Consider the following 13,111-nt stretch of genomic DNA (forward strand, 5'->3'; position numbering starts at 1 on the left):
CCCAAAGATCTGCAATTCAAACTTATTAGCTAGAAAAAGGCCTGGTCATCTGGTCCAGTAAGGTTACAGGTAGGAAACCCTATGTGGCAGTCTGCCCTGTCATACAGGATCACTATGAGTCAGAATCCATTTGACAACACACAACAACATGAATTGAAGTAAATACACCAAAACGTTAATAGAAGTTACTTCTGGAATGATGATAGGCGGTTTCTATTTTCCTCTAGAATTTTCTTTTGTCTTTCCCAAAATTCTGTGTGTATACGTGTATATATAAGGAGCTCTGGTGGCCTAGTGGGTAAGGCATTTGGCTACTAATAGGAAGGGCAGTTGCTCAAACCCACCAGCTGCTCTGTTTGAGGAAGATGAAGCAATCTATTTCCCTAAAGACTTTCAGCCTTGGAAATCCAATGGAGGTTACTATGAGTCAGAACTGACTTGATGGCAGTGGAATATATATATATATATATATATACACACATATAAAATCTACCCTACAGTTGTCTGATTTCATGGAAACCCCATGCACAACTGAACAAAGTGCTGCCTGGTCCTGCACCATCCCCATGATTGGTTGCAGATAGGACTGTTGTGAACCACAGCATTTTCAGTGACTGATTTTTTTAAGGTGATCTCCATGTTTCTCTTCCCAGGTACCTCTTAGTGGACTGAACAGCCAACGTTTCAGTTAGCAGCCCAGCGTTTGACATATGATATATGAAGGGTTTTCCTCTGCTGAAATAATTTATAAACAAGGTGCAAGAGACCACTGCAGGAGGCAGGGAGCTAAGTACTAAGTACTGCAGACCTGTGGAGGGCTCCTTTAAATATTCTAAGCAGGCCAAATAGAGGCGGGGGTTGCACAACATTGTGAACGTACTAAATGGCACTGAATTGTTCAGTTTAAATGATTGATTTCACGTTATGTGAATTTCACATGACTAAAGAAAGAAAGGAAAAAAAAATCTAACGAGTCTTCGATTACCCTAGAATCTGGAGAGATACGAGGACCGGGTTCCCCAGTGACATCAACATTGGCAGGCTGGGCGCTTCTGGATGCTGCTCAACCTCTCTAGAGTATGATTTCGCCTCTGTAAAATGGGCCTCTTTCCCGGCTTTGAAGTCAAATGAGTCGGAGTCCTGTTCACGAGCGCGGTTTGCATAGCCCATAGCCCAGCGCGTTACGCAGGGGTTGTCACCGCCGCAGCCCAGCAAGCAACGACGCTAACTTGGGCCAGCTGGGCCGGGAGGCGGCGCGCGGGGGCCGAGACGCGCGCGAGGCGGGAGAGGGGTGCTGGGACAGGACGGGGGCGCCCCGGCTGCAGCTAGGCGGGGTAGGGCGCCCCTCCCGCTTCCGCCGCGCGGGGGAATCCCCGGCCCCCGGGTTCCAGGGGGTGTTGCCAGCGGGGAAGTCTCTGTGCGCACTGGTACAAGAGGGCTGTGCAGCGCCAGCGCGCCAGAACCGGCAGCCTGAGGCAGCGGCGCAGCGCTCCAGCCATGTCACGCGGCCTTCAGTTCCTGCTCTTGAGCTGCGGTAGGGCCCGAGCACGCCAGTCGCCCCCAGCCTCTGCGCGGCACACCTAGTTCTCTCTTGCTCACGGAGCGTGCCCTGCTTTCTCTTGCAGCCTGCAGCCTGGTGCCCGCAGCGCGAAACGTGAAGGTGGTTTGTTCCGAGGACGTGGACTTGCCCTGCACCGCCCCCTGGGACCCGCAGGTCTCTTACACGGTCTCCTGGACCAAGGTAAGTGCGTCGATGCCCATACGCTAGGATTTGGTCGGCTTCTTTAGCAATAGCTAGAACCAGCACCCTCAGACTGCCTGTCTTCTGTGGCTGGAAGTAGGAAAGGGTTCCCGTAGCTAACAAGTATCCTGGTCTAAAGACTGTGCCCTCCACTCCGACCCCATCGCATCCAGGTGCCTAGCAGACTTAATATTTTGTCCCAAACAACAACAAAAAATCAAACCCCTTGCCATCAAGTTGCTTCTGACTCATAGCGACTTTATAGGACAGAGTAGAATGCCATAGGGTTTCCAAGGTTGTAATGTATGAGTCGGAATCAACTGGATGACAAGGGTTTTTTTTTTGTTTTGTTTTGTTTTGGTACAAAACGTAAATCTGCCTTGTATCTGGATGCGATAGGGTTGTGGTTGGGGGTGGGAGGTGGGGCTTTGTCGAAAGACTAGGGTACTTATTTGGCTGTGAGAATAAGCGCTGGCTGATAACAGACGGATGGGGCGGTTGGAACCAACAGCCGCTCCATGGCAGAAAGATGTGGCAAACTGCTTCTGTAAAGATTTACGGGTTTGGAAACCCTGTGGGGGCAGTTTACTTTGTGCTGTAGGGATGCTATAAGTCGGAATGACTCGACCGCAAGGTGGATTTTGGGTAATTTTTATGGAAGCAGGCTACCACATGGTTCTGCGGAGCGGCTCCTGGGTTTGAAACACTGACCTTTCAGTTAGCAGCCAACCATTCGGTTAGCAGCTGAGCACTTAACCACAGCTCCCAAGGTGCTTTCATATTTTGTCCCAAAGTAGTACCTCAGTCTTTTCCCTGCCCCTGAAAAGTGGCCTGAAATGAATGATGCTCCCGAGGGAGGCTGTCTGCCTTCTAAAATATACTGGCTTAATGCTGGAGGTTTGGTGCTTAATGCTTTGGTGGTTGTCAGCAGGTCACAGAGAAAGCAACAAGGGCAGATATAGACACTGTACAGAAGAAATATCCCTGACTTCTGGCTTTCTGTGTTTTGTGACAGCCGTAAATGGAGGGAGGGGACATTTGAGAGGAAGGACTAACATTCAACACTCAGCATGGCTTAGGCTTGTTTCATAGGTGGTAGTTGTATGTCAGGTATTGCCTTTCTGGGACTCCTTTGATTTTTCACTCCTCCTCCTTGAGTCCCCTCCCTCTGGCAGTATCCAGGGTATCATGTTTGTATGAGTGTATGAGTGGGAGGCCAAGTGTCATTGTCCTTCTTGTGAACATTGAAGGATTAAATAACCCTAAAGGAGCTCTGGTAGCATAGTGGCTAAAGCACTTGACTGCTAACCAGAGGGCTGGCGGTTCAAACCCACCAGCCACTCCTCGGAAGGAAGGTTGGGCAATCCTACTTCCGTAGTGATACTGCCTCGGAAACCCAAGGAGGGGTCGCTATGAGTCGGGGCCGACTCGATGGCACATAACAACAACAACAACAACAAAGGCTTTTTTAAAGTTTCTCTCAACCGGAACATTCTCTCATTCTAAGACTGCAATTCTATTGGCAGTCTGAGGCCAAACACCTCCACCGATGAGCTTATTGCTACAAACAGCATCTCCATGTTAAGCCAAATGAATATGATATCCCAGGCTCACTTTATAGCTCTCACTGATTTGCTATCATAGCTTGGAGGACATCTCTGTACTTTTGTAGCTTTCTACAAAATTCAGGCTTTTCTTTTGCCCACCATATATAGGAACCTGTAGCACAAGTACAAGGCATCATGGTGATCTCTTTGTGAGTGTGTGTGTTTCCTCTCCTAACTAGACTGAGAAGAGTGGCTGCACCACAGCTCTTGTGTATTCTGCAGGGCACCCAGTGTCTGCCCTGCTAATTTCAAAGGTGCTCAGTGAATTCAGGGGGATGCTAAGGGAATTATGCACGATAGAGATGGTGCTGTTGCTTTGAGGCACTGTATTGTGTTGTTGCTATTCTCCCTTCGTTTCTACCTTATTCACTGTGGAATCTGAGAAAACAATTCTGAAATTGTTTTCATGGAAAAAAAATAGTATTTTAAAACATTGTGAAAACAATATTATTTGAATGTTTACCGTATGCAAGTTCTGAGGTAAATGTTTACATTCATTATCTATTTCAATCTTCCAACAATTTAAGAGATTACTACTAGTGTTCCTACTTTACAGATGAAGAAACTGAGCTTTAGGGAGCTTTGGTCTCTTGTTTGCTGTTAAACACTGTTAGACGGTGGAGTTGGGATTTGAACTAGGCAACCTGATTCCAGAATCTGAGTTCTTGAAGATCTCTGTTGATATCTATGTCTTCTAACTTAATTACTGAAGTTAAAGGGAATAAAAGTGTCTGAGCTGGCCAGACAGGGACATGGTTATCTTAAAGAAGGGAGAAAACATGAAACCACTATCTCTTCTGGAGAGTAATTAAAAAAAAAAAAAGAAGAAGCCAATATTAATATCCTCAGAGGAATAATTAAAAAGTACTCATGAAGCAAATACATGAAATTTTAGACTGTAGAGTTCAAATGGTTGTCGTTAAATCTTCTTGCACAGGGTCATGTGTAGTGGTGCAGTAAACCATAGCAATTAACCTTTGGCTTTCCCTTGGATGTCATCTGATGATGTAACTCTATAATGTATGTGCTTGTTTATTGCATACAGTTCTTACATGATTCACCCTGAAGATCTCTCAAAAATCTGTTTAAAAAAAAACCACAAACAGTCTCTAGGCATTCATTCTGTTTTATCTCTTGGTCTATGGTATGAAACAAAACCAGTTGATACTGAGTTAATTCCAACTCATGGTGAACCAATGTGTGTCAGAGCAGAACTGTGCTTAATAGGGCTTTCAGTGGCTGACTCTTGGGAAGTAGATCACCAGGTCTTTCTTCCAAGGCATCTCTGGGTATACGTGAACCTCCAACCTTTTGGTTAGTATTTAGGTGCATTAACCATTGTACCACCCAGGGACTCCTGGTCCTTGGTATGGGGTCATTGAAAAATCATACCATCATTATTTTTGAAAAAGTAAACTGTGATTGGGTAATGGTAGATAGAAGAGATATGCTATGCCAATAAACTAATCAGGTACCATGAAAGTGATATTTATTGTTCCTTATAGTACTTTTTTTAGGAGCGCTGATGGTGTAGTGCCTAAGGCATTTGACTGCTAACCAGAAGGCTGGCGGTTCAAACCCACTAGCCACTCTTTGGAAGGAAGATTGGGCAATCTACTTCCGTAGTGATACTGCCTCAGGAACCCAAGGAGGGGTCGCTATGAGTCAGATCCGACTCAACGGCAGTGAGTTTGGTTTTTGTTGGTTATGGTACTTTTTAGAGAGTTCTGGTTGTGCAGTGGTTAAGGCATTTGGCTGCTAACCAAAAGGTCAGTGGTTTGAACCCACCAGCTGCACCATGGGAAGAAGATGAGGCAATGTACTTCCATAAAGATTTACAGCTTTGTAAACCTTATGGGACAGTTCTACTCTGTCCTGTAGAGTCACTGTGAGTGAGAATTGACTTGATGCCAGTGTTTTTTTTTTCCCCCTAGTACTTTAAAAAACAACAACAGATCTCAGCCTATGCTATTTGTTACTTTCAAGCTTGATAGTTATATATATATTTTTGCATTGATTGTGTTTATAAACAAAAACAGATCTAGTGCTCTGGAAATAAGGCCAGTGGTGAAGCGCTAAAATACTTCATTTTACAGAAGATTGAGCATCTTGTCATTTTTTTCCACAATTTTTTTGTAAAATGCTTAAATGAAGAGGAGAGATAGCCATAGAGTGAGGAATTTAAAACTGGTGACCGTTGTCAATCCAGTGTTTCTCACTTTCCTTCATTATCACAAGTGTGACTTTGTAAAACCACTTTCCTGTGCGCAATAGTGGTGGCTTGCTGGACTAGTACATCAGAGAGTCTCCTGGAGGGGTTTTCACAATCTACTAGATTGAATCACATTTTTGCAGGCTTTTGGCATATCATGATTATGATTAAAATGACTCACAATTTAATATTCCGTTTACCTCTCAGTTTTCCAGGCCCCCTAGAGCATCCTGCCACTGTCCAGTTGGCATTGATTTGTTGTTGTTAATTGCCATTGAGTTGGCTCCAACTCATGGTGATCTTATGTACAACAGAAGGAAATAATGTTGCCTATTCTTGCACCATCTTCATGATCATTAATATTTTTGAGTCCATTTTTATAGCTGTTGTGTCAATCCATCTCATGGATGGCCTTTTTGTTTTTATTGGCCCTCTATGTTACCAGACACAGGCAGGTGGTGGGCACTGATCTACTTGTGATTCAAAAGGCCCCATGTAAACCATCTGTTTTTTCAATCATGTGCCTATTACCAAAAAACTCAAGGCTAACAGCATCCAGTTAGTGTTCATGACATTAGCAAGGAAAGATGTCCATTTTATTCTCTTTGAATTAAAGACACAAGGGAATAGGATTAGAGGGGGACTTACTGTAGACATGCACAGGGGTCCATGGTGGGGCCAAGAATGGACCAAGGTAGCCCAATACCTATTAACTTAACTGTCCTTTCTATGAACAGATGTCCTTCTAACTGGGATCCAATAAAAGATCCCCTTCCCATCCCTTCCTCATTGTACCTTTTAAGGCAGAGGGGATGGTTAAGAGGGGTCCTTGGGTGGTTCTCTGATAATAACCACTCATTATTATTAATGGCTAACATCAGCCATGCCCAGAGCACCATTCAACCTAATGTGCTAATGTGCTTGGCTACTAACAAAAATGTTGGAGGTTCGAGATCATCCAGAAGTATCTTGCAAGAAGAGTCTGGTGACCTCCATGGAAAAATCAGCCATTTGAAACCTCATGGAGAACAGTTCTACTCTGACATACATGGGGTTGCCATAAGTCAGAGTCAATTAGATGACAACTGGTGATTGGTTGAGGATAAATAGAAAAGTTAATAGATTGGATTCATCAAGATAGAAGTTAAAGTTAGCTTTTTACATTATAATACGTTGTAGCTCTTTGGGTAGATACTTTGAGGAAATAGGCAAATAAATGTAAGTTCCTCATGCTTTTTCTTCTGGCTGTGACCTTTGGTTAAATTCTTGCACAATACTGTGTTTGCTGGGAGTATGAACATCCATTAAAGGACGTCATCTGTGCTTCAGGCTGGGCATCTCTCTTTAATGAAGCTGCACTAGGTTTGGAGAGAGAGGACTAGGTTGAATGGTGTGCTCTGGGCCTGGTTGATGTCAGCCATTAATAATAATGAGTGGTTATTTATCAGAGAGATACAGGGCCATCTTATATCAAGCCAGGACCCCTGACAACCTAAGCTGATGCAAAATGAAAGAGGATATATAGTGTCACATCTGGGTGATATTGTGGGGGTGAGGACAAAGATGTGTCACAAGACAAGTGGCCTTTTTAGATGGTTTCCAAAGGGAGAAAGAAAGGAGAAGTAAGACTATAATTTCAGATATTAGATCAGACTTGAAATTTATAGCCATGGCAGATGATGAGCTACCTGTATAATGTTCTGCTACTGACATTAACATTAAGGGACCACCTGTGTGTCAGTTTGTCATACTGTAGTGCCTTGCATGTTGCTATGGTGCTAGAAGCTAAGCTACCAGTATTTCATATTCCTGTAGGGTTACCCTACCCATGGTGGACAGATTTCAGCAGAGTTTCCATGCTAAGACAGACTAGGAAGGAAGGCCTGGTGACCTACTCTTGAAAATTAGGCAAGGAAAACCCTATGGATCACAACAGAATACTGTCTGATATAATTAGACAATTTATAGTGCTGGAAGATGAGCCCCTTCGGTTAGAAGACACTACACAATAGCTGCAACAATAGAGTCACGCATGCCAAGGATCATAGGAATGGTGAGGGGCTGAGCAGTGTTTCATTGTGTTGTATATGGGCTCACCATAAGTTGGAGCTGACTTGACTATAACTAACAACAACAATACTAGAGTAACTAGTATTTCTAGTTGCAGAGCAGGGTAATGGCTTGCATGAGGCAACATCAAAAGTTCAAGGATAATCACCTCATAGACCTCATGTGACCATGAGTCGTAATAAAGCAGTCTTCCATGTTTGTTGCTAACTTGGTATTCAACTGAGTTGTATATTCTTTCTTTACCCTCTTGTGTGGTAATGAAGCACAAAGCAAAGAGCACTTAGAGCAGAATGCCTCACTACACTTCCTTGGTTCTAAAATGCCATCTATTGTAAGATAGATTTAAGAACACATTTTTAGGAGAAGGGGGAGGCACATTTACATTAACTGTAGAAGCACTGAAACATTGAAATGTGAAAATGTGTGTGTTAACCTCAAAGAAGAGTCATACTGTCCTATTGACACCTATATTGCTTGATCTGGTTGAAGCACTTTTAAGGGCTCAGCCTTGGGTCTAACTACGAATGACATGAAGTTGGTTTTCAGAAAATCTCTTGTATTTACACTGCCATTATTCAGTAATATGTGCCACGTCCTGGGTCTAGCAATGGCCGTCCCCAAAAGATCAACATGGAACTTTTCCCAGAGGACTGCCTTGAGCAATGGCATGGAAATAGAAATTCTTAAAGCATTATTGGGAATTAGGGAGATAGTGAGTGATCTAGAGAGGAGAGGCATACAGCAGACGGCTGAGAGATAGTGGTAGAAGTAGGTTGAGGGCAGACTGACTAACCTTGAATGCTGAATTATAATGGCTGAATATTATCCTCCCTACAGTAAGGAGCCATTGAAGTTTTTTAAGTGAAGAAAATGACATAATGAAAAATATATCTGAAGAGAATCACACTGATTGTGGTGAATAGAGTATGAGTCATCCTAGAAGATGAGTTTCAGAGGAATTAAATTGCCCTCAGCTTATCTTAACTAAGATTGTGAACACATTCCCTCTTGGTCACCAGTATTGTCTATGTGGTTCCACAGAGGAGTAGGTAAGGCACAGTATGGCTGCCTCAGAAGGGCCTGGAGAAGTCTCAGCCAGATGGGAATGGCACATCCCTGAGATGTTTGGACAATGGTGAGACAAAGCAAAGTTGCTAAAATTCAGCTTGAAAGAGGGTGGGGAGGAGGAAGTCTGCTGAGAGTTAAACAAAGGAGGAGGGGGAAGACCATTTGTTTTCCATGAATAAAAGGGGGAACCAGATCACATGAAGGCTGGATTTTCTTGAGTCTGTACTTGGTTATGTTACTACTAAAGAAGAGGAAGTTCAGAGACAGTCTCAGTGACGTAAGGGAAGGTTTTATGTAGGGTTGGATTAAAAAGAGAGTCATAAACTAAAAAAGTAAAAAGAGTTCCTCTACTCTAAATGTTTTCCCAGAACTGACCCAAAGAATCTGGTCCAAGGTGATTATGAATTGTTTACAGCTATGTGTACCTTGTGGTGATGGTATTGTATGGTGTCAAATTGTCAGGTCTTTCCCCAATGGCACCACTGGTAGGTTTGAACCATTAACCTTCCAGTCAGCAGCCAAGTGCTTAACCATTGTCCTACCAGTCTCTGTTGTACCATGTTGTACTGGTACAGATTTAGGAGCCCAAAAAGTTTGTCAATATCACTTAATATCTTCTCAGAATACCAAGTAGTCTACTGCATGTTCTTGTCCAAATTCTTCAGAGGGAAATTAGATTGCAGAAGAGCTGGTTGTTGTCTAGGATTATGAGTCCACATGAGAAAAGTTTATGGGGGAAAAAGGATGTTAATAGCTGTAAAGAATTCATAATCACCTTGGACTAGATACTTTGAGTCTGTTCTGGGAAACAAAAGTTCTGCATCAAATCAGGCCTCTGATGTCTCATTCCTTAAGGAAATGGTGGGAGGAAGGATGGAGCAGGACTGGCCTAGATGCTGGAGCCATGTGGATATAGCCTCCTATGCTTTACATTATTTATGAAGTGGTGTGGAGTTACTGGGTGGCACAAACAGTTAAGGGCTTGGTTGACTTCAGAAAAATCAGCCCTTGAAAACCTTATGGACCATAGTTCTACTCTGACATACATAGAGTTGCCGTGCATAGAAATGATTTGATAGAAACTGGTTTGGTTTTTTCCTTTTTAGCGAGCACCCCTATCAGTCAGTGTTCTTTAAGTTGCAGGTGATTGTGAATCCTACCAGATTATCTTACAGAAAAGGTAAAAATATATGGCTAATTGCCTCCGTGAACAACTGAACTGCCTCCTTTGCCACAAGACCAGAAGAACTGGATGGTGCCCATTACTGAACATTTTGATCAATGATTTTATAGAAGAATCCTGATCAAAAGGAAGAAAATGTGGAAGAGAGTTTTAGTTCCTCATGGAATCCAGACGTTCTGGAGCCATTGAGGCTAATGGGCCCCCAAAGCTGTTACCGTGAGATAATTTTTAAACCTTAAACTAAAAACATCCTGTTAAGTCTTTTTAAAACCAAACAACAACAACAACAACAACAACAAAGCCTGTTGCCACACGGAGTTGATTCTGATTCATAGCAATCCTGTAATAATAGTTTAGTTAATTAGTAAAGAATGTCTTTGAGCATTGTGCTGTTTTAAAGAACTATCAATATGGAATGAAATTGATAATAGCTACTTGAAAGGTTAGGTAGGAAGCTTAGGGGACAGTGAATTTATATTAATCATGGAGGAATAATTTGGAGGATGACAGAATGACTGCAGAACATGAAGAATGTAATCAGTGTAATCAGTGACAATATAGAAAGTGTTGAATTGATGTAATTTTATTTCACTGTGGTTTGGGTGAATGTTTACAGAGCAAATTAGCTTTCCATTCAGCAGTTTATACACATTTTGTTCCATGGCATGTGTTGGAATCGCCTCAGTGTTACAGCACTCTTCCCACTTCCTCTCTGGGTTCCCCATTTCCATTTCTTGTTCTTTCCTGTTCCTTCCTATGTTCTGGGCTTTGTTATTGGGGAAATGCTACTCTTTTGGTCTCATGCGTGATTATTCTAAGAAGTATGTTCCTTATGGATGTTACTGTTCACTTTATAGGCCTGTCTATTGTTGGATGAAAGGTGATCCCTGGTGTGGGTTCAGTTCCATTCTGGAAGGGTGTCTCAGGGCCATAATATTGGGGGTTCCACCAGTCTCTACCAGACTAGTAAGTCTAGTCTTTTTTATGATTTTGGGTTATACTCCACATTTTTCTTACTGCTCTGGCTTGGACTTCCAGTACAATATTCAATAGGAATAGTGATAAAAAGCATCTTGTCTGTTACCCATTTGCAAGGGGAATGCTTTTAGAAAATAATGTTGTCTGTTTGTTTGTGTATATACCCTTAGTTATGTTGAGGAATTTCCCTTCTATTCCTGTTTTTCTGAGAATTTTTATTAGTATTGGATTTCACCAAATACTTTTTTTGTATTGATTGATATGATCATGTGGTTCTTTCCCTTTGTTTTATTTCTGTGGTAGATTGTATTGATTGCTTTTTGTTTTTCTAATATCAAACCATCCTTGTATATTTGGTATGAATCCAACTTAGTCATAATTTTTTTTTTATATGATGTTGTATTCTATTGGCTAGGATTTTGTTGAGAATTTTTGGATCTGTGTTCATGAGAGATACTGGTCTATTATATATATATATATATATATATATATGTATATATTGGTCTATTATATATATATAATATATATAATATACATATATATATATGACACCAAAGAAGCACTTACTATATATATAGTAAGTGCTTCTTTGGTGTCAGGATTATGCTTGCATCATAGAATGAAGTCAAGAGTATTCCATCCTTTTTTATGTTCTGAAATAGTTTGAGGACAACTGATGTCAACACATCTTTGAATGTTTGGTAGAATTCTCTAGTGAGGCCATCTGGTCCAGGGCTTTTTTTGTTCTTTTTGGGAGTTCTTTTTTTTTTTTGTTTAATGACCTGTCCATTTCTTTTGTTATGGGTCTGTTCAAACTTTTCACGTCAGTCGGTTAGTTTAGGTCGTATGTTTCTAGAAATTTGTTTATCAAGTCTGTGGTTTAAAGTCTGTTGGAGTAAAGTTCTTCATAGCATTCTGTTATCCTTTTTATTTCAGTTGGTTCTGTTATGATGTCACCCATTTCATTCCTGTTATTTGCATCTTTTCCTCTGTTAAATTTGCCCAGTGGTCTGTCAATTTCATTGTCAAAGAATCAACTTCTAGTTTTTTTTAAAAAATTTAACTATTATTTTTCAGCTTTCTGTTTCATTTATTTCTGCTCGAATCTTTATTATTTCCTCTCATCTGATGACTTTAGGCTTTTTTGCCATTCTTTTTCTAATTCTTGAGTTTTTGGGTTGCAACATAGATTTCAGTTCTTTCTCTTTTTTGATGTGTGCATTTATTGCTATAAATTAAAGTCTGAGAAATGTTTTTTCTGGGTCCCAAAGATTTTGTTATGTTGTGTTTTCATTTTTTGTTTGAATCTAGGAATATTTTTACTACATTTTTTATTTCTTTTATTACTCAGTAGTTTTTAAACAGGGTGTTATTCAATTCCCACGTATTTGATCTTTTCCCTTTGTTCTGTTATTGATTTCTGATTTTATAGTGTTATGATCTGAGAAGATGCTTTGTAGTTTTTCAATGTTTTTAAATTTATTAAGGCTTGCTTTGTGACCTAACATATGGTCTATTCTGTGGGAATGATCCATGTGTGCTGGAAAACAATGTGTATTGTGTTTTTATTGGGTGGAGTGATGTGTATATGTCTATAAGATCAAGTTAGTTGATTGTGTTGGTTAGTTCTTCTGTGTCTTTATTGAATTTCTTTCTAGTTATTTTATCCTTCATTAAAGGTGATGTATTAAAGTCTCCTACTATTATTGTGGGGAACTCTGGTAGCACAGTGCCTAAGGCACTTGACTGCTAACCAGAAGGCTGGCGGTTCAAGCTCACCAGCCACTCCTCTGAAGGAAGATGGGGCAATCTACTTCCGTAGTGATACTGCCTTGGAAACCCAAGGAGGGGTTGCTATGAGTCGAGTCCGACTCGATGGCACATAACAACAACAACAAAAACAATAACAACAACAACAACTATTACTGTGGAGTTGTCTGTTTCTCCTTTCAATTCTGTTAAGGTTTTATGATTTTCTTCTTTTTTATTTTGGTTAGAAGGTTTATTTTTTTGAGGTAATACAGTAATTTATTTTTATCTTCCTAAGTTTAAGATGGGAGCTCTGGTGGCATAGTGCCTAAGGCATTTGACTGCTAACCAGAAGGCTGGAGGTTCAAACCCACCAGCCACTCCTCGGAAAGAAGGTTGGGCAATCTACTTCTGTAGCAATAGCACCTTGGAAACCCAAAGAGGAGTCTCTATGTCTTGGATCTGACTTGATGGCAGTGAGTCTGGATTTTTTTTTTTTTTTT

General features: G+C 41.2%; 1 protein-coding gene across 1 annotated transcript in view; it reads left to right on the top strand.

Annotated features, from left to right (window-relative positions):
- The first annotated feature begins 1,497 nt into the window (after positions 1-1,497).
- Positions 1,498-13,111, top strand: part of CD83 (CD83 molecule) — a 28,243-nt gene continuing 16,629 nt past the window's right edge. Inside the window, exons 1-2 of the mRNA XM_007951889.1 lie at positions 1,498-1,534; positions 1,626-1,741. Coding sequence (XP_007950080.1) covers positions 1,498-1,534; positions 1,626-1,741 — 153 coding nt within the window. The remainder of the gene's footprint in view (positions 1,535-1,625; positions 1,742-13,111) is intronic.

The sequence above is a fragment of the Orycteropus afer genome, unplaced genomic scaffold, assembly GCF_000298275.1.
Source record: "Orycteropus afer afer isolate SDZICR_OR568_19922 unplaced genomic scaffold, OryAfe1.0 scaffold00012, whole genome shotgun sequence".
Classification (NCBI taxonomy): domain Eukaryota; kingdom Metazoa; phylum Chordata; class Mammalia; order Tubulidentata; family Orycteropodidae; genus Orycteropus; species Orycteropus afer.